Source organism: Fukomys damarensis, unplaced genomic scaffold (genome assembly GCF_012274545.1).
Source record: "Fukomys damarensis isolate Sample0158 unplaced genomic scaffold, DMR_v1.0_HiC HiC_scaffold_38, whole genome shotgun sequence".
NCBI classification, from domain to species: Eukaryota; Metazoa; Chordata; class Mammalia; order Rodentia; family Bathyergidae; genus Fukomys; species Fukomys damarensis.
The window spans coordinates 36009327-36030573 of record NW_022900950.1 but is presented as its reverse complement, the minus strand read 5'-3'; the positions used below and the strand labels follow the sequence as shown (position 1 = coordinate 36030573).

General features: G+C 33.3%; 1 protein-coding gene and 1 long non-coding RNA gene across 7 annotated transcripts in view; one reads left to right on the top strand and one right to left on the bottom strand.

Annotated features, from left to right (window-relative positions):
• Nucleotides 1–13639, top strand: part of LOC117284615 — a 32845-nt gene extending 19206 nt beyond the window's left edge. The window contains exon 3 of the long non-coding RNA XR_004515704.1: nt 13594–13639. This is a non-coding gene — a long non-coding RNA (uncharacterized LOC117284615). The remainder of the gene's footprint in view (nt 1–13593) is intronic.
• Brca2 (BRCA2 DNA repair associated) overlaps nt 1–21247 on the bottom strand; it is a 70261-nt gene that overhangs the window by 38689 nt on the left and 10325 nt on the right. For all 6 annotated transcript variants that reach the window (XM_010623898.2, XM_010623903.2, XM_010623904.2 and 3 more), the window contains exons 4-12: nt 19371–19479; nt 18356–18405; nt 18224–18264; nt 17936–18047; nt 15927–15976; nt 13518–13629; nt 11563–12669; nt 5158–10044; nt 2881–2976 (exon numbers count right to left, since the gene is read on the bottom strand). In XM_010623898.2, the coding sequence (XP_010622200.1) occupies nt 2881–2976; nt 5158–10044; nt 11563–12669; nt 13518–13629; nt 15927–15976; nt 17936–18047; nt 18224–18264; nt 18356–18405; nt 19371–19479 (6564 nt within the window). The remainder of the gene's footprint in view (nt 1–2880; nt 2977–5157; nt 10045–11562; nt 12670–13517; nt 13630–15926; nt 15977–17935; nt 18048–18223; nt 18265–18355; nt 18406–19370; nt 19480–21247) is intronic.

Below are 21247 nucleotides of genomic sequence, written 5' to 3'. Positions count from 1 at the left end.
CTGAATGAAATGAGTTTATCACTGCAAGGAAAAGAAGTGACAATATTTTTCCCAGTAGTAAAATTCAAGCTCTTAAATGAGAAGTTTGATGTTGAGGAAGCTAGTATCTGGCTAAAAACTTAACAGCTTCTTAATACTTGGGACTTTTTACATTAGATCAGTGATGTCAGTAACAGAGCTGATCAATACGGCATAATAAACTTTGTTACCTGTTGGAAGATCTGCATAACTCAGTAAACATTTTCTAAATTACCAATGAACAATGTTACAAATATTAAAATTTCTCAACTTCAATTTCTAATATGATAAATATCAATAGATATAATCCAAATATACAAACGTTTTTCAGATCCTCCATAATTTTTGAGCCTACAAAGAGGTTCTGAGACATTAAAAATAAAAGCTTTCAAACTACTGCAAAGTAAAGTAAAAAAAAAATTTTTTTTTTTGGTTTTTTTAAAACAGGGTCCCACTATGTAGTTGAGACTGACCTGGAACTCTATGTAGCGCAGGCTGGTCTCAAACTTACAGTGATCCTCCTGCCTCAGCCTCCCCAAATGCTGGGATTACAGGAGTGCGCCACCATGCCCGGCTAAAAATGGTTTTATTGGGCCAGGAATGTAGCTCAGTGGCAAAGCATCTGCCTAGCTAGCACAAGGCCCTGAGTTAGATTCTTGGTACCAAAAAACAAAAAAGTTTTTATTAGGAACTAAGAACGTAAATGAAACAAAAAACACTATCAGAAGTAATAATATGGCTACCATCCAATCTTTTTTTAAATAAAATGTTAAATTCTGAAACAGTCTTTGGAGACAGACGTGATCCCAGCACTAGGGTAGAATAACTACAAGATTCTAAGAAATCTATGGAGTACTACTCTGCCATGAAGAGAAAATTGAGTCATCTGTAGGGAAACTGATGCACCTTGAGACCAAAATGTTAAGTAAAATAAATCAGATACATAAGATTAAGTATCTCACGGTTTCTCTAATATGAGAAACCGAAAACATAAATAAAGAACAAAATAAAAGATACATGTTAGGAAGCATGGAGACAGATCTTTCTAAAAAGGGAAGAGGATCAAAAGATGGAGGGGAGGGAAAGGGGATGAACAGAGGAATTAAGATGAGTTACATATATGTGCCAATCCCACACAAGGAATGTAAACATTATGTATGTAAACACATACAAAAGGTGGGGGGGATGAAATCAAGAGATGGATGAAAAGGGGAGGGAAAGAAAGAAAAAGGGATGAAAAGAAAGGAATTAAGATATATTATGTACACATACCAATTCCCAACAAGGAATGTGAACAAAACAAACTACAAAAAAATGTTTTAGTAAAAAAAGATTCTACAAAATCTTTTTGTGATAATAAAAAAATAAGCTCAAAGATTAATCAGAGCATGTTAAAAACAAAATAAAAAAAAAATCTTGGGAAGTTGAAGAGGTATCTACCTCCAAATTTGGGATAATTTGAACATTAGAAAGCATATTTCTGTTTTCTCTAAATCAAAACATTTACAGTGTAACTGCCTATAAATTTTATATACTGTATAAATAAAAATCCATGAAATTGGCTATCATTAACAAGGACTATACCATTTTACTCCTGACTCTGAAAAGTTGTAATTAGATTAATTAAGCATTTATCTTGCCTCCTCCCCATTCCCAGTTATTAACAAAAGCTCTTCCTTGCTGAATCATAACTAGTAAATATGTACAGAATAAAATAATGTGAAAACTCTAAGAAACTGAGGCATGAGGAGTCCAAGTTCAAACCCAGCCAGGGCAACTTAGACATCTTCTGAAAAGTGAAAACCAGTTTTTTCCAGCTCCAATTATATAACTGACTCAGGCAAATAGATGTTAGAAATTTGAGTGAAAGACGATTGTACAAACAATATATTCCCAAAGTACCAAAGTATCATCTCAGATTATTTGCTAAATGCAAATGGAAAAATATCTTTCAATAAAATGACCTGGTAGTTAGCATCTTAAGCAAGTAATCAATCACCCAACATTCTGTGCTTTTCAATATGATGCAATACATGTACAAACCTCTTCTATGAAGCATTTTTGCCAAAACTGCAGACTCTTAAGTCTTCCGTCCAAATGGGAAATACAGCAATAAGTTAAATGACACCATAAGGAAACAAATCCAGAATGTGTGATAGTCTACAAAATAACTGGCCTGGTCACATTAGAGAGTTGATATATAAAATAAATAAGATAAAATAAAAACTTTAAAAGGTATAAGAACTACTGCAAATTAGATTATATGGGATATTAAGCAATACCCACAAACTGTATGTTTCTTTCTCTGAGTGTGTGGCATAATAAAAAATACAGTGAAAGCTTTCATAAAAGAAAATGTATTATAATAAAAGACACATTGCCATTAATCCCTCTCAAAATACTCTCTCTCTAGGACTGAATGATGGATTAGATATGAAGTATGAGGAAACAAAAGAGTTAAAGATATTATCAAGGGGGCAGGGGATGTAGCTCAGTGGCGCCATGCCTGTCTCGCAAGCTCAAGGTCCTGAGTTCGATCCCTGGTACCAGGGGTGAAAAAAGATATTATCAAGGTTTTGATGTGATCAATGGCAGAGCCCTTTACTGAGAAAGCAAAGGCAAGAGAGCAAGTTTGGAGTCATTTTAAAATTTCCAATTATGGGCAACCTCACCATCAAACTAGGTATTATGAGGGAAAATTCCACCTAACAACTAAATCAAGAAGATATAGTAAGTTAAACTAATAAACAATTACAACTATACTTTAAAAAAAAATTCAAAGATATATACCAGAAAGAACTGAGGAAAAAAAGAATATATCATACCTAGAGGGGGAAAATATTCATAAAAAGCAAATTTTACCATCAGGAGTGCTTTTCGAAGCTTTTAAGGATTTTTCTTCATTTTCTATTATCCTGTCAAATTCATTTAACAAGCTTCTTTTGATTTGAGATTCTCCTAAAAGAAATTTCCATATATATTTGTAAATTACATCAATTTCATTTTTAAAACCTTAGAGTCTATTTAAAAAATAAAATACTGCTGGGAGTAGTGGTGCACACCTGTAAATCCAGCATTCGGGGAGGCTGAGGCTGGACGATCACAGTGAATTCAAGACCAGCCTGGACTACATAGTAAGTTCCAGGTCACTCTCAACTACATAGTGAGACCCTGTCTCAAACCCCCACACCCTTCAAAAATTAAAATACTGACTTTTACAATATGCTAAATAAAAACACATTGCGACTATTCCTTTTAAAAGAAAATTCATTTCTCAGTAACAATTTAATTTCTACCACTGATCATTTAAAGACAAGCTATTTTTTAAATAAAGTGGAACTGGTATAATTCTAAGCCTTGACAATAAGGATAAACAACATTTCTTCATACTGACTTTTTCTGGGTTGGCAGAAAACTCATGAATGAATTTATTATATAGGTCCATGAGTTAGGAGTCAGTAGGTAGAATATTTTTTAAATTACTAAATCATGGTCCAGGGATTTAGCTCAGTGGTTCTGCCGCCTGCCACACAAGCAAAAGGACCCGAGTTCGACCCCAGGTACCAAAAAAAACAAAACAAAACTAAATCATATTAAAATATTAGTAATAGTCATAATTTTCATCCCTCTCTTTTTGGTGGTCCTGGTGATTGAATCTTAGGCCTCATACATGCTAAGCAGTTGCTCTACCACTAGCTATGTGCCCAGACATTAATAATTGTAACACTTATTATTTAAAAATTCTGACCTGGAAATAAAACTCAGTAGTAGAAGACTTGCAGAGGCTAAGATAAAACCACAATTCAAGTGCTCACTTTGGCAGAACATATAATAAAACCATAACTCAAGCTATGCATTTCTATGTTATGCTGAAATATATGGTTAACAAATATTTTGATTTTTTGAAGGTTTATTAGAGAGAATTAATTTGTAGGATTTAGTAAGTAAAAATGTCCATGCAAACCTTTCTCAGGGGTTTAATTGTTCAAAAAAGAACATGCACTATTTAAATATCCAAAAGTTGATAAAGCTATATATTCATATATAACAGAAGTGAGAGAAATAATATAGTAACACTGTTGAGAATATTTAAAAGTCTGAGTTGTTTTTGTTCTAGATGAAGGATGAACAATTAGTGTCCAACTAGAAGTAATGTTTTAAAATTCGTTAAAAGGAAAGCAAGTCTTCTCTGGTAATAAATAATGTTTAAAATTAAAATAGCAACAAAATATTATTTAGGAATATGCTGGTAATAAAAAATAAAACAAATCAAAATAACTCAAAGAATTTAAGCCGTTGCAGCTGAGAAGAAACTAGTTTTTTTTTTAACAAACGACTTTAATACAAAATTTTAAAAATTTCAATTTTTTTTTTTGTGATTTTTTTTTTTTTTTTTTTTTTTTTGGTACTGGGGATTGAACTTGGGACCTTGCACTTGCGAAGCAGGTGGTGGAACCACTGAATTAAATCCCTGGCCCTTATTATGGATATCTTTTAAGTACATACACTTCTGATCTTTCTGCTAAAGGACATCAAATAATTTCAGGTATTATAAACTATTTGCCCATGAAATAAACTGTACAGAATGTAACCTGTAAAACAGTAATGTAAATCTGTACCCAGTAGCGTGACTTAATGAACTGGTTTCAGTTATCTTTTCTGCAACATGAAAGGGCTGGACAAGATTTTTTTTTTTTGGTACCAAGGATCGAACTCAGGACCTTGTGCTTGTGAGGTAGCCATGGTGCTGCTGTGCTAAATCCCCAGCCTTGGACAAGATTTTTGATAACTGAAATAATTTATGAGTCTATAGTTATCTAAAAGTAGCTAGTTATTTAACATCTAAGTAAGAGTTGGAGACTGTTTCACCATTTACTTTAAATGTAACTAATCACCAGATTCAGTAACTTAAAGATTATATAGTCAGAGACTACCAGAAAACACCCCCACACTTAAGATCCTCAAAACATGACTTTTTGGTACACAAACTTAAGAGATATCAAGAATCAAATCACATTCTCTCAAACTACATGTAAAACCCCTAAGTAAAATAAACTTATAACACTCTAATCTCTAGAACATCAGGACTATTGTGACTGAACACTTTTAGAAGACTGGAAAACCTAAAAAAATGCTTACCAATTGAAACAAGGGCATCTCTTCTTCTTTTTCCAGTTCCTGAATTTAACAAAATTCTTTTATTTTTTTGGCATGTAAGAAGTGTACGTTTGGGATGACTTGGTGGTTCATAATCAGTCAGTTCATCATCTTCCATAAAAGCTTTGGCAATCTCCACTGCTTCCGTTTCAAAATAGTTTTCTGGTTCTTTATGGTGAGAACATACTTCTGCACTTTTCACAGAATCATGAGGAAAAGTTTCAGTTTCACCAATTTCCATTTTATTTTTGGGTAAAGACTGTTCTTCCCCCAAAAGATGAACGTTCTCAAAAAGTAATGCTTTGGTTCCTAACATCAAGTGTTGCTTGTCTTGCTTAAACTGAGAGCAATATGGAGAAACTTTAATAGAGTGATTACTTTCTGATGAACTGCCTTCGGTGTTATAGTCACTTGATAATTTAAATTCATTATTGAAGGTTTTCTCCATTTTAGAATCTATAGTGTGGCCCGGATTTTTATCACTACAAACAGGAATCTTCGATACATCTAGCTTAGATGAAGGTGAATGCCCAAGAATATATTCATTTCTTATTAAATCAAATTCCTCTAACATTCCCTTAACTTTATGTAAGGCATTTTCTGAAATTGAAACCTGTTTTCCACTCGCTGTGCTAAAACCAGAGAAAGATGAATTTACATTATGTTGAAAGTTTTTTGGAACTGACAGTACTTTCGGGGGGGTATGCATTATAGTACATTCTTTTGTGAATTGGTCTGAATGTTCATTACTTTTAAATACTTTAGAAAAGAGTTGCTTTGCACTATCTGTTTTAGAAAACACCTGTCTTGCCTTTTGTAACGAAGCATCTGATACTTCTACAGATTTTCCACTCGCTGTGCTAAAAATTCCATAAATATTTGTAGAGATAGAGTTGGGAAGATTCCCTTTATTATTAAATTTACATATATCTGAAGTTTTCAAGCTAACATAATGTGGTCTTTCAGAAACTTTCTCCAATTCAGATATACTTTTATTACATTGTAAACTTCCTTCACCTTCAGTACCAGCAAAAACTTTACATGAATGTGTATATTCATCATCTAGAGAGTTAGGAAAAATAATATCCTCTGCATTAGAAGCTGTAACAGTTTTTCTTTGGCAAGTGTTTGATTTACTCTCAGTGCTTTGGTTAATCATCTTGTTATTCTCAGTGTTTTCACTAATTACCTTATTGCAGCTTTCTGTAAATATCTTTTTTACTTTTTTAATTGAGTCTTGTGAAATAGGGACCATTTTACCACTGGCTGTACTGAACACAGGTGGCCTTACCTCAAAATTATCTGAATCAGATACAGCCAAGTTAATGGCTATATTTTTATTTTTGCACGATGAAGTATTAGTCATGGGTTTCTGAACACAATTATCTTTACTTATGGTTTGTGGATATGTGTTTACTTCTTTTACAGTGGATACTTCAGGAAAGCCAGTTTTATTATCTTCGACATTCATGATTGAATCAATACCAGAATCAATTCTATTTTTTGAGAGATACCCTGAATCATCATATGTATCATCACAATGACAAACATTGGAATGGTAGCTATCAGACGTGCTACTGTTATTCAAATGAGTTAAATTTTGTTTTTCAGAGAGATAAATTTTGTCATTTTCAGTTATGATACTGCTTGAACTAATTTTACTCAAAGGATTTCCTACATAATCCTGAGAATATTCTTTTACACATACAACATCAGCAGTATTTATTTGTTGTTTATCATCCAATTCTCCTTTAGGCCACTTTGTCACTTCAAATAGTAAAGCTGGATTCACAGAAATTTTTTCACCGTGTCCTGTGAAAAATCCTAAAGATTCTTCAATAGCTGAATCAGGGACCAGATTTGTGCAAGAAGTTGTAGGGTTGTTTGCGGTTTCTTTTTCTACACTTTCATGTACTTTAACTTTCAAAGAGATACTACTTGATGTTTCGAGATTTTCAGTTTGTCTTTCTAAACTATCGCTGGGTAGCATCCCAGTTTCACTAAAGTTTTTATTATTTAAGGAATTCTGCATTTCTTCACACACTGGGGTATCTGTTACCTCAACTGTTTCACCTGCTAACCCAAGCCCTTTACAGTCCTCTCTGTCTTTTCTGGTCTTTGCTATTCTGTGACTCAATTTGGTAATTTTACTACTAACATCTTCATGTTTTTCATCAAAAAGATTTTTCACTTTGTCCAAAGATTCCTGTGCAATTCTTACTTTTTTCCCACTAGCTGTATGAAAACCCAACAGGTTAGGTTCTTTGTTATTTCCTATTTTACATTCAGGTTGTTGAAAGAGACTTAACTGAGTTCCAGTACCAGTTAGGGTACTTTCTTCCAATATTTTGTTGTTCATCATGTTTGTTTCCTCACTACCTGAAACATCCATTTTGTTCCTTATGCCAGGAAGTAATTTAGAATTCAAAGAATCTGAAAAGTCATTCCATTCTTCTGGTTTTTGATCAAAGAAATTTACAACTTTACTTAATGAGTCTGTGGTGATGCTGATATTTTTCCCACTTGCAGTCTGAAAGAGTGTATTTAAATTGTTTGTATTTTGTTCCATTTCACCTGCAGATAACTGTTCTTTATTTGAGCTAATGTAACATGTCTCTTCAGCCTTTACAACTTCTAAACAAGTTAAATCTGATAAACTTTCTTTAAGCTGTGTGCTTCCTTCACTCATAAACTGGCTAGATAATTTAAGATGCACACTGTGCTGATCATTACATGGCAAATCATTATCTTTGTGAACATAAACGGTATCATTTTTACTTGAATTGCTGCCACCAGATTTTCCTAATTTACAAATATTCCTACTGGTACCAATATATTTGTTATCTTTATTTTCTGTATTTCTCATACAATTTTCAGTGTTTTCTTCAATGAAAATGCCAGTAGTCATTTCAATATTGTTTTGTAATACTAGTTGGCAATTATTTATATTTTTATCATTGTTATGATTTTCTACCGTAAACCCTGAAACAACAGAATTGTAACATTTACTTGAAGAGAAAATTGGATTTACTTCTGTAGAAGTCTCTTCACTAATATTTTCAATGTCACTGAACAGTTTTATAGCTTTCTGTAGAGCTTCATTAGAAATACTCAGTTTTACACCGAGACCTGAATAAAAACCTCTAAACTCCACTTCACTTTCATCTGCTAAAGAACCAGCAGCACTTTTGTTATGACTGTTGTTCAAGAAGCAAGCCAACTTTTGTTTAACTCCTTCAACTTTTTTACTGCTGTCTATCTGATCAATAGATGAGGCATCAATTGTGGGATGAAGATCACCATCTTTCCATTCCTCAGAAATGGTATTTAAGGCAGTTGTCCAGTTTCCAGGCACTTCAAATATATTACTTTGTATTAAGTGGCTTGCTTTTCTGAACTGTGTAAATTCAAACTGACTTCCTGATTCTTCTAATATAGTAGAAAGTTCTGTAACTTCTGCCTTTTGGCTAGGTGTTAAATTATGGTTTGAATTAAAATCTTGCTTTAATGGTAACATCTGGGAGGTCGAGTGGTTATTTTCACAATCAGAAATAGATGGACTATTCTGCACACATGTAGACACACTGCTAACTGACTGTGAATCAAATGCATGAGGTTTGTTTAATTTCTTTTGGTTACTTAATAAGGTATTTACAATTTCAACAGAAGCAGAACTATTAGGATACTGTCCTTCAATATCTTTGAAGAGCATTTTGCTTTTCTTAATGTTATGTTCAGAGACTTTTATTTCTTTATTGGAAGCTGTTCTGAAATTACCTCCAAAAGTGTGACTCAAACTTGGATTTGTCCACTTGGGTGTGTAATCGTTATTCCTGTTTGTTTTCATATCCAAGGAGATGTCTGATTTCAAGTCTGATTTCTGAATTTCAAGTCCTGAAGTTAGATGCTGCTTTATACTATTTCTATTCTCTTTGAGCTCATGGATTGTATTTGATGGGTCAAAGTCTTCAGTAACCAGCACTTGGACTGCTTGTTTGTCATGTATGTCTGTATCTACTACCATGGCACAGTTCTGGAGTATAGGTTCTTTCATAAAACTAAAATCTAATCCACAAATTTCCTTAGTCTTTCCTAAAACAGGACTATTCCTCTCATCAGTTATTTGAAAGACAAAATTCTCACTGCTTGCGAAAAGTTCTTCAGAGTTTGGACTGGCAGTTATTTCTGAAATTAAAGAAGTTTCTTTTTGGATTACTGTTAGATTTGTATTATGGTTGAATGGCATCTTCATTGAAGGTGATACTCCTGTTATGTGTTTTGCAGGTGACAACAGCTCAACTTTTTTAGAATTTCCATTTAAAACACACATTTCTTCATTTTCTTCAATGGAAGCATTTTTGGCTAATTCAACACCAGCTTCACAATTTTTATATTTTAGTTTCTCTGACATTTGGTGTGATTCTTTTCCTTTAGGATTTGAAAGAGGATTCTTGGAGCTAGGAGTTAACGTAAGAGGGCTGGTAGTATCATGGCCATCAAAAAAGCTTTTCTGTGATTGAAATGGAATATCACTGTATTCTACCTCTGAATGATGAACTTCAGGCTGATATGCTGCAACCAAGACGTTTTCCTCTGTATCTGAAACTTTCTGGTTTTTTGGATCATCTTTATGCTGTCTTTTCTGATGGCATGACAGAAAATCAGTTTGTGGGAGTATAAATAACTGTAGTTTTTCTTCATTAAGTTTTGCTTCTTTATAATTAAGATCTTGAGATATTATTGTATTAGTATAATTGCTTTCATTATTGGAGCATTTTCTCAGATTTGTCCCAGAAGAGTTGGTTGAAAAGGTCAACTCATCAGCATCATTCTGTAAACAGTTTCTTTTGACAGAAGAATGCAATAAACCTAAAGAAGAAAAGGTGACAATATAAAATTAAAACACTCAATTCATTAAATATTCTACTAAACAGTAGTGTTTAAAAAAAGAACTACATGAAAAACAAAAAGTGAGTGTCAGATTTAAAACAGAATTCTACGTATTCTCTATTATGAAGGTAATACATTTTCCAGCCAAACATAAAGGCAGCTTTGGTATTTTTTTAAAAAAAATAACATATCAACACATTAAAAATTACCATTTATACAGCTATCATAAATAAAACTCGAATTTCAAAAAAACTCTTTTAATTTTTATTGGCATATTAAATTGGAAAAAAATTTATTGCCAGTACTAGTATGGTAGGAGACAGAAAATGCAAGGGAATGAGAAAACTAACAATTTCCCATAGTTAATTTTTTTGTGTTGAAAAAACAATTCAAAGAAAACAGAGTCTATGTAAGAAGGCCTTGAAAGATGACCTTATGTCAGTTATAAAGGCAAATGAGCTATACTGATGTTAATGTTCTCTATCCTTTCAATTTCCTATTAAATCAAAGTTCTTAATCTCATTTAACCAGTGATTACAATATACTGCTTCATTAACTTTAATGCTTATAAAAAATATATATATATATATATATTTTTTAATATATGCATACAAGTATACAAAATGAGACATTTTTCTTTGGAAATTTAACTCAAACCTCAGTTACTCTGTACTCCATTATCTCCAATTCTATTCACTACCGTTATGACATACTGACATTTTCTCAAAAAGAGATGAATTTACCTTTTTTTCTTTTGAGATGAAGTTTTATGCTGCCCAGGCTGTCCTTAAACTCCTAGGCTCAAGCAATGCTCCTATCTCCCAAGTAGTTGTGACTACAAGTGAGCGGCACCATGTGAGGGTTTAAAACCACTTTGTAAACATCTAGTTTAGTTATTGTTAAGTGAATTGTTACCAAAACAAAAATGGACTTTCACTGTTTATACTCTGGAGACCCAAAGACATAAGCAATAACTCTAAGTAATCTCTAAATATTTTAGAAGTCTATGTAACAATATTTTAGGACTGTCTTACATTAAATTTAATTAGCAATTTGCTTTTTATTTTTTTGCATGTTTTAGAGAAAATACATAGCAACTAGCACCACATATATAGAGTTGCTCAATTTGTACATAATGAGCACTTTTAAAATTAAAACAGGAATTAAGTAGTCAAACTCAATGTTTTTAAGTCAGAATCTGTCTTAGCAGTGATGAAGCCAGGCATAATGGCACACACCTGTAGGACGCCTTAGGAGGCTGATGCAAAATGATTGCTTGAGATGTGCAGCAAGACTGTTTAAAAAACAAAACCTGTGCAAACTGATCTAATTTTGATTATGAATATAAAAGATCTAGAAAAAAACTACAGAAGCAGGAAGTGTTTTTTAAAAGGCTAAAGAAGTTCACATTATCAAGAGAACTTACCACCACTCATAAAACTATATGCACAAATTAACAACAACAACAAAAAGACAACTGCCCCCACCAAATGGTACCTGCATCAGCATTTGCAAATGTAAGTGATGCTTCAAAACCATCTGCTTCAAATTGGGCTGAATTGTTGGCTGGTTCTCTTGTTTGCTCTTTCTGCATTTTCTTTCTTTGACAGGATGCTTCATCATTTATAGCATAAATAAACTTTTTTGTTTTCTTTTTCAAAGTGGATATTAAACTTGTATTCTTTAAAGTTGCAGAAGAATGTGTGATAGTGGCTGGCAAGCTTCCATTATCAACTGAACTCAGACATAAAGAATCTTCTTTCTGTGAGTAAACAGTATATATTTCCAATCCTATTTTAGAGGCTTCAGTTTCTTCTTTAAAGTCTGGATTGGTCACATTATCTGAGAAAAGGGTACAAAAACTCTCTTCAGATGGTTCTCTTATCTTGAATATAGACCTTTTTATACCGTGAAATAGAGGAGTTACTGGAGGAGTCCCGGATATTGCCTCTCTCACTGCAAAAATGGAGTCTTTATGAGATTCAGGATGCTGCGCTTCATCTCTCTCATCTACAGGTTTTTCATTTGATATCTTTTCTGGTAGACGAGAAATATGTGGCAAAGAATTTTCTGAAGTACTATGGTTTGCACATTCTTTTTCACTATCTATTAAGTATTTTTCAGAATTATTTTGGTCATAAGAAACAGACAGTAGAGGTATTTTCTTAGTCTGGGTTGCATTTAGACCTGGAAGTGCTGGTTGAGACCATTCAGAACCTGAAGATGGTATGGCTTCCTTGGAGATTTTGTCACTTTCACTGCCAAAAGGCTTTTGACTTGGTACATTTGAATCTAAAGGATCACTATCACTTGGTTCCATTTCAGATGCAAATAAATATTTATTTTCTTTCATTTGTTTTTTAGTTTCTTTGTAGTTATCTGTTCTTCTTTCATGGAAAATTTTTTTCCTAGTCTTGCTTGTTCTTTTTTTTGGTAAATTTCCCGTTCTATACTTAGAAAAAGATAGTGAAAAACTATCTTCTTCAGAAATGCCTGTAACTGTTTCATGTACTTCATCTTCTAGGGCATTTGGCATTAAATTTCCAAAGTGATCTTTGCAGCAACTTACTTTTCCAAATGAATTCCCTACCATTTTCCCCAATCCTGTTAAAATTTAAAACAGAGGTACATTAATGATTTTTAAAAACAGCTGTAATTTATATTAGTCTTGCCTTTCTAAGACATATTGTATGTTAAATAACACATAATTTCACATTTAAATGGTTATGCTGGGTGCTTTTTTCCCCCAAGTCACCTTTCCCTATTCTTCTGGTAAAGCTGATGCCAACATACCCAAAGCCTTTTATTCATAGTCCAATCCCTAATAATCTTCCTTTACCAGCTCTAAACAATCAAAGCTCACATGTAAAATTACTATATTTTCAATTAAATATTTAGGACTTATCAAACCAGATATTACTAATCAATATAGTGGTGATACAACTGAGAATAAAATCTTACTATACATATGTGTGTGTATAAACATACGTACACACTCCTAACATGATACCACACACAAAGCCAATACTACAAATTTTAGTCACACACAAAGAAAAATGTATATTTCAATGACCTGACTGTAACCTGTAATACATCTACGTTTGCTTTCTAATTAAAAAAAAAACTTCGCAGTTAAACATGTATTATCTCTGCAAAACAAGTGGTAGGTTTTGTTTTTGTGATACAACATATTAATACTTAGTATGATGTTTAAATATTGTCATCAAATTTAGTTGCTACCTTAAATATCTTGACTTTAACAGCCAAGACAGGAAGTATATTTTCTCTGTTAAGAAAAGAGGATCAATGACATCAGTTAAAAATAGTAGTTCACAGGAGGTCCTCTTAACTCAGTTGGCGAGTACTTGCCTAACAAGTGCAAGGCCTTTGGTTGGACCCACAGAACTGCAGCCCACTCCCCAATGGAAGTTCAATTAAACAGAAAGACTTACCATGATGGCTAGCTTCTTTTTGATTTTTGTTTTCATTGTTCACCACAGAAGGGATAAATTTATCAATTTTTTTCAGATTTTCATCATGGTTAGAAAAAGAGCGCTTCAAAATCTGTAAACATTGAAGAGGATATAAGAAAATGGAAAGACATCCCTTGCTCCTGGGTAGGAAGAACCAACAGAGTGAAAATGGCCATACTACCAAAACTGCTACACAGATTCAATGCAATCCCAAATGAAATTCCAAAAGTGTATTTCACTGAATTAGAGAAAACAATAAAAAAAAATTCATTTGGAACCAGAAGAGACCTAGAATAGCAAAAGCCATTCTAGGCAACAGAGATCTGGCAGGGAGTATCACAATTCCCAATTCGAAGGTGTACTTACTACAAAGCCACTGAGATAAAAACAGTATGGTACTGGCAAAGAAACAGACCCAAGGATCAGTGGAATAGATTAGAAGATGCATAAATAACACCAGACATAGTCAGCTACCTTAGCTTTGACAAAGGAGTTGACCATTCTCACTGGAGGAAAGATAGCCTCTTCAATAAATGGTGTTAGAAAAATAGGCTTTCAACTTGCCAAAGTTTAATACTAGATCCCTATCTTTCACCATGCACTAAACTAAAATCCAAGTGGATTAAAGATGTAAATATTAAAACAGGAACACTAAACTTGTTGGAAGATAAGCTAGGTAGAACTACTGAACACACTGGCATGGGAAAATACTTTATGAACAAATCCTCAGTAGCACAGGAACCTGCACAAAGAATCAACAACTGGGATCTCATCTTATTAAAAAGCTTCTGCACTGCAAGAGAAATCACCAACAGAGCTAAGAGACAACCTACAATGTGGGAAAAAAAATTTTACCAGCTGTTCCTCAGACAAAGGTCTACTATCTAGAATAAAGAAATAAAAAAATCAGGCCCCCAATATAAAGATCTGATTCAGAAATGGATATCTGAACAGCCATTTCTCAAACACAGAAGTAAAAGCAGCAAATAAACATATGAAAAAATGTTCAATATCACTGGTCATTCGAGAGATGCAGATGAAAACAACACTGAGATTCCACCTCACCCCACAAAGAATGGCTGCTATCAAGAAACCAATCAATAACAAATGTTGATGGAGTTGTGGGGAGAAAGGAACCCTTCTCCATTGTTGGTGGGAGGGCAGTCTGGTGCAACCACTGTGGAAATCAATATGGATAAACCTTAAACAACTAGGATGAAGCCGGGCATGGTGGCTCACACCTGTAATCCCATCATTCAGGCTGAGGCAGGAGGATCGCTGTGAGTTTGAGACCAGCCTGAGCTACATAGCGAGTTCCAGGTCACTCTCAACTACATAGTGAGACCCTGTCTTAAAAACCAAAAACCAAAAACCAAACACACACACACACAAAACCAACTAGGATGAGAATTTTTTCACCCAGCTATTCCCCTGCTGGGTATCCTGCCAAATGAATTAAAAGAATCATACCACAGTGAAATATGTGCACCTATATTTACAGCAGCACAGTTTATAATAGCTAAAACTTGGAAATAACCCACCCATTAACTGGAGACTGGATAAAGATTTTTTTTTAATAAAACGGAGTACTTACTACTCAGCCATAAAGAATGAGAAACTAGAGACATTTATAGCTAAAAGGATGCACAATGAGGCCATACTCTTTGTTGAAATTAATAGGACACATTTGAGTAAATACCAAGTAGCTTGTCTGGTGTGAAAAACTAAAAGTGTAAATAAGGTTCAAATGGTATAATTGATAATGTAAATAGGAAGAAAATGTCTAAAGGAGAAGGGGAAGTGGGAAGGGTAGGGAAAAGGAAATAAGGGAAAAGAAAAAATATGAAAAAAAGGAAAAAAATGGAAACAAAGTCTTTGTAAATAGGGAAGGGTGAAGAGAGTGAAGGGAGGGTAGGAGAATGGGGAAAAAATAAGAATTAAGATCCATCATGTAAAGGCAAAAGATCCCAATGATGAATGTAACTGTATTGTTTACTTTAAATGTACCAGAAATCTTAATGAAAATTCCTGCAAACATTTTTTAAACTCACTATTATAAAGACTTTCAATGTACACATACATGCAAGCTACTTTTACGCACTGAGACAGCAGAGTTTTTGCAGAATGTCAATGAGCTTTCTTAAAGGATCAGGTTTAGAAACTTACTCAAAGCTTAGGCAAATTATAAATCAGAGAATGCAAATGAAGAATATATGATTTATCAAAGCATTTTTTTTTTTTTGTCTGAGACAAGGTCATACTATACATATAGTCCCAAATTTGCCTCGGAGTCACTTTGGACCCCAGGCTGACCTCAAACTCAAGGCATTCTTAAAATGTAAGGAGTTTCAAATTCAACAGTATCATCAATTTAACATATTTACTTACATCAGTGGTATCATTAGGAAATATAGTTTCAGATGCTTCCTCATCTCTGACTGTAAAATAAAGATTCAATTTACTTGTAATGTTTTATCATACACTAAAATTTTATTTTTTAGTCAGAAAACACAATGTACCTACATGACTTAATTAAATGACACATTTAAAATAAAGTCAATTGGCTAAAGTACAGTAACTGGAAAGATCAATAAGGCCATACTTATAATTCCTTTGCAACACTCATGAGGTAAGAAATTATGGGTTGGTGATTCCCACCTTTATGATAATGTCTTAAATCACTTGGAAAATCAGACAAAACTGAAGGGTCAGGATTTAAAAAGCTAAAGATTTGAGATTTGAGCATTTATTTAGACAATAATACAGCCTACGTGTATACTGTACGTTAAATAATTCTTAGTTTTTATGTAAGCAACAACAAAAAAAAGTTAGATCAATCCCAGCTAAAGAGGAATCAAAATGGAATTTTATTTTGCTAGAGAAACTCCCCCAAAAAAATCCTGATTTGGGTATAAATTCATGCTTTCAGTACATTCTACAATAATATATACATATATATATATATATATATACACATACACACACACACACAATAATCATGACTCTGTACTTCCATGCATATATATACACACACAAAAGTTACAAGTTTTATAAAGCAAATTTTACTATGTGTAAGAAAGCTGGATAAACTGTATCTCATTAAACTTGAATTTCACATTAACAATAAATAACTTCTGCGTGTATCTGTGAAATAACATAATAAGAATTACTCAGTTTCTCTTAAATTTAAATCTGACCAGACGTACATACTATATTTTCACTTGCTAAATCTGACAACCCTAACTATATTCTTATTTTTCTATTCTTTGTTTGTTTGTTTTTTGAGACAGGGTCTCACTATGTAGTTGAGACTGACCTGGAACTCACTATGTTGCCCAGGCTGGTCTCACAGCGATCCTCCTGACTCAGCCTCCTAAGTGCTAGGATTACAAGCATGTGTCACCATGCCCGGCTAATTTTTCTATTCTTTATATTTCATTAAAAAAGAAAAACTGTGCGGATTCAAAATTTATTTCTCAACTAAATATTTTTCTGCAATTTAAAAAACAGCGATCCATCTCAGTATCTTATAAAAATAGATCAATGTCACTGGTATTTACTTTATTATTATCCAATTTTTCATGTCTTGACTATAAATTGAGATATATTGAGATTAATTTCCAAATTCTTGTCCACACTGTATTTAATCACATTTACAGACATTTCTTTAAACTTAAATGTTTACTTAATATTATAAATTAAAAAGAAATCATAATAGCGTCTCAATATTAAGTCATGATTAGTCAAAGTACAGCTACTCAGAGATTTTTAAGTTGCTTTACAATAATAAATACTTCTAGATTAGTAAATTAATGGAACTGCTACCTGTTTACTCATCATTCTAAACAGTACTAGAGAAATACTTAAAATATATTCTTTTGCTTAAAGATTTGTTGAATATCAACTATATGCCAAAAAACTGATGAGCCTTCACAGGGCTGAGTTCAATAGGCAGATAAATTAAGTATTTCAGATAATCACACAGACTATAATTACACTTATCAAATTTAAGACCTCAATTGAGCACAACTGGTAATACAGACCTATACATCAGATTTAAGCAGAGAAGCAGTTTATTTAATGCTATTTTAATGCCAAAGTATCAAAATTACTTGTAAAATATTCATAGTTAAACCAAATATTAGCTCTTAAATGCTTAACATAAAGCTATTATGGATTAAGGATACGATGCTAAAAAGTAATGCTCAACTCTTTTACAGAATACCACTTAATGTATTTGTGATTTATTCCACTTTACATTAAATGGAATAAAATTATTCTGAACACACTTTCAAAGATAATATTATTTAATATTTTCCCATTTCACGTTCGTTAGAGATGACAGCTGATTAGTCTCATCTACCTTTTCTTATACAGGTCACATTTGCCATTATTACCTATGAGCACAGTAGAACTAAGAGTTGGTGGCGTAGCTAAAGAACTTGACCAAGACATATCAGGATCCACCTCAGCTCCTAGACTTTCAGAAATATGTTTTGGTGTCTGACCCTAGAAAGAAATGCAATAGTTTATTTCACAGATACAGAGTGATGATAGAGAGTATTTTTTCATTTTTCATTTACTGAATGCCTATATACAGATCTATAAATCGCACAGCAAGGTATGATACCACTGTCAAATTCTTAATTAATACACCATAACAATAAGCCGAGCAAAGTATTTACCTTTATAAGCCAAGGTGTATGAAATAAACTTTCACATATCACTGGAGGTGAAAAAAGGAGAAATTATTAAATTTTATTTTTATTAATATTTCAATAATTCTAAAAAATAGAAAACCTTGTTTTCAATCATACCTGGCTTTTCTCTTTGTGGTGTTACTTGTGTACACTGTAGAACAAGAGGACTAAAATGAGACAAATTTCTCAGGTTATTAAAAATATAACAAATGGCAAAAAGAAAAATAAAACCACAAGTCAATCTTTTTTTTTTTCTTTTTGGTACCAGTGATCGAACTCAGTAATTCGTTCTTGTTAGGCAGGTGCTGTGCCACTGAGCTATATCTCTGGACCAAGTTAATCTTATTTTCAAAGAGACTCAATCATACTTAATGACAGAATTACAGTATTTTTAAATATTTCTGTGACTTTTTCAAAAAGTCAATCTCCTGAAGAATTAAGTAGGCTACTTACTAGGTGATGTTAAAACACCCACTGAAAGCAATAGTACTCACAAATTTTAGCTACCAGAAACTGTGTATTTTGAATTGAAAAATTATGTAACATAAATCTGTAATGGCATATTTCCCAAAGTACACAAAATACTTATTTTAAACTGACACTTCAAGGAACTTTAGTGCTTTACCATTAATGGCCTTGTTATTTAGAAAGCCACAGAATATACAGAACACTAGAGAATTCAACATTACAAGAAACACAAAGCAAATATTTCTAACATAAAAATTATGCAATTAAAGGACTTAATCTGGTGCTCAGTCAAAAATATTAAGATAGGGCTGGAGATTTAGCTCAGTGGTTCCGCTGCCTGCCTCACAAGTGCAAGGACCTGAATTTGATCAGCCACCCCCCACAAATTAGATTCATTTCTATGAAACAAATATATGTAGGAAAATGTTTCATTCTAGTTTTTTTCCCAGTCCTAGGGATTAAACACAGGGCTTTCACGTGGAGCTACATCCCCAGACATTTTTATTTTTATTTCTGAGACATGGTTTCACTCAGTTGCACTAAATTGCCTGGGATGGGCTCCAACTTGCAATTCTTTTCTCAGCTCCCTGAATGCTGAAATTACATTTGTGTGTCACCATGATCTGCTTCATTTCAATATTTTAGTATGATAGCTTCATCGTACCTTTCACTGAAACAAGAATTTACAGGTGGACTGGCAACATCATTTGCTTGGTCAACTTTAGCCTTCACTGTGCGATGATTTTTAAGTTCACTATTGTCAATATCCTTTCCTGAAACAGTATAATCATTCAGAAAAGATTAAACAATCTTAATTTTGAAATTTTGTACTTAAAAACAAAAAGTCTCATCTACACTAGGAAGAATATATAGGGAGCTATCTCTGCCCCAAAGGGATGTCTTCCAAGTCAAGCGTATCAAGCATATAATATTCATCAGACCTCTTGGGTAATACTCCAATTCAAGATACAGCTTTAACCTCAAAGAATTCATAATCTAATATGATACATTTAAAAAAATATTCACAAGTAGAATATGAAACATTCTCCTCTTAAGTTAGAGACACTACTATATTAGAGAATATCAAAAAGGATAAAAGAAATAGAAAAGACATTATTTGAAAACCTACCAAGGTATTGAATCTGACCATATTAACCTGCTGCTGAAAAAAGTCTGCAGAGATCCTGTTTTCGAGATCAACTTCATGGGCTAGAGATGTAGCTCAGTGGTGCAGTGCCTGCCTGGCAAGCATGAGGCCCAGAGTTTGATTCCCGGTATTAAAAAGAAAAATTAGAAGATCAAGTTCAAACACTGCAATGAAACTGTGCAGTAATAAAGCCTTTGATAAGACGTTGCTTCTGTTTTTAATGGTAGGAATTGAACCCAGGGCCTTGCACACGTTGAGTATGTACTCTACCACCAACCCATAGCCTAACCCAGTTTGATTTCTTCCTTTTTATGATGCCATTCTTATACATTCTACTGTTCAGCTCTACCGAACCCTGCACATCCTGGAAAAATGCTCTCTTCAATCTATACTACTCTGTACGAGTTATACTTTTTTGCTCTTCTTGTCTTGACTTTGACCATACTTTTTAAGGCTTGCATCTAGAAACTAACTCCTATAAAAACAGTTAGTATACCCTATTAATGGTGAGTATAGGTACCAGACCTTTACGTGTGTTTCCTGGAGTTTATCATAAAATGTTTCTTCCATTATTGTGTGAGCTCCTTGTGGCACAGATTATGTCCTAACACTGAATGCTACAAAACTAATGCCTGATATATTACGATCACTCTACATGTACTTGTTAAATCAGGTAGCTGTAATAAAAGAAAATTGTAGATAGCAGTATGCTTCTATTCTCATCAAACACTTTTACTTGCTAAGACAGTAGCAGAGTTTCTAAAGCTGTAAGTAGCTCTGTCAGTATCAAATCCTATTTGTAGTTTTTCAATATTCCTTGACTCTCCAGGGTAAAAAGTACTCAAGTGGTTCTACTGGTTGGTAGTGCCTACAGTTTTGGCACCCAAGGCATTTATTATAATTCTTAGAAAATAATGCTTTTAATAATAGTTGCTTTAAGTCCAGCCTGGGTGATTTAGCATCTTAGCAAGAATACATCTTGAGCCAAGAGTTTGGTTCAGTGGTTCCACTGCCTGCCTAGTAAGCACAAACAAGGGCTCAAATTTGAACCCTAGTAAAAAAAAAAAAAAAAATGGTGGTAGCTCACTTTGAAGGCCCTGAGTTCAATCTCCAATATTGAAAAAATCATATTTTGGAAAATAAGCTGTATCGCTTATTTATATAATAAATAATTCATATGTTATTTTAAAAAGTAAGTACTGCTAACCAGGCATGGTGGTACATGAATCTCACCACTGAGGAAGACTAAGGCAGGAGGATCTTAAGATTGAGTCTGGCCTAGGCAATTGATACCCTATCTCAAAAAATAAAAAGGGCTGTGGATATAGTTCGGTGCATAGGCCCTGGGTTCAATTCACAGTACCATCACCACCAAAAAAAAAAAAAAAAAAAAA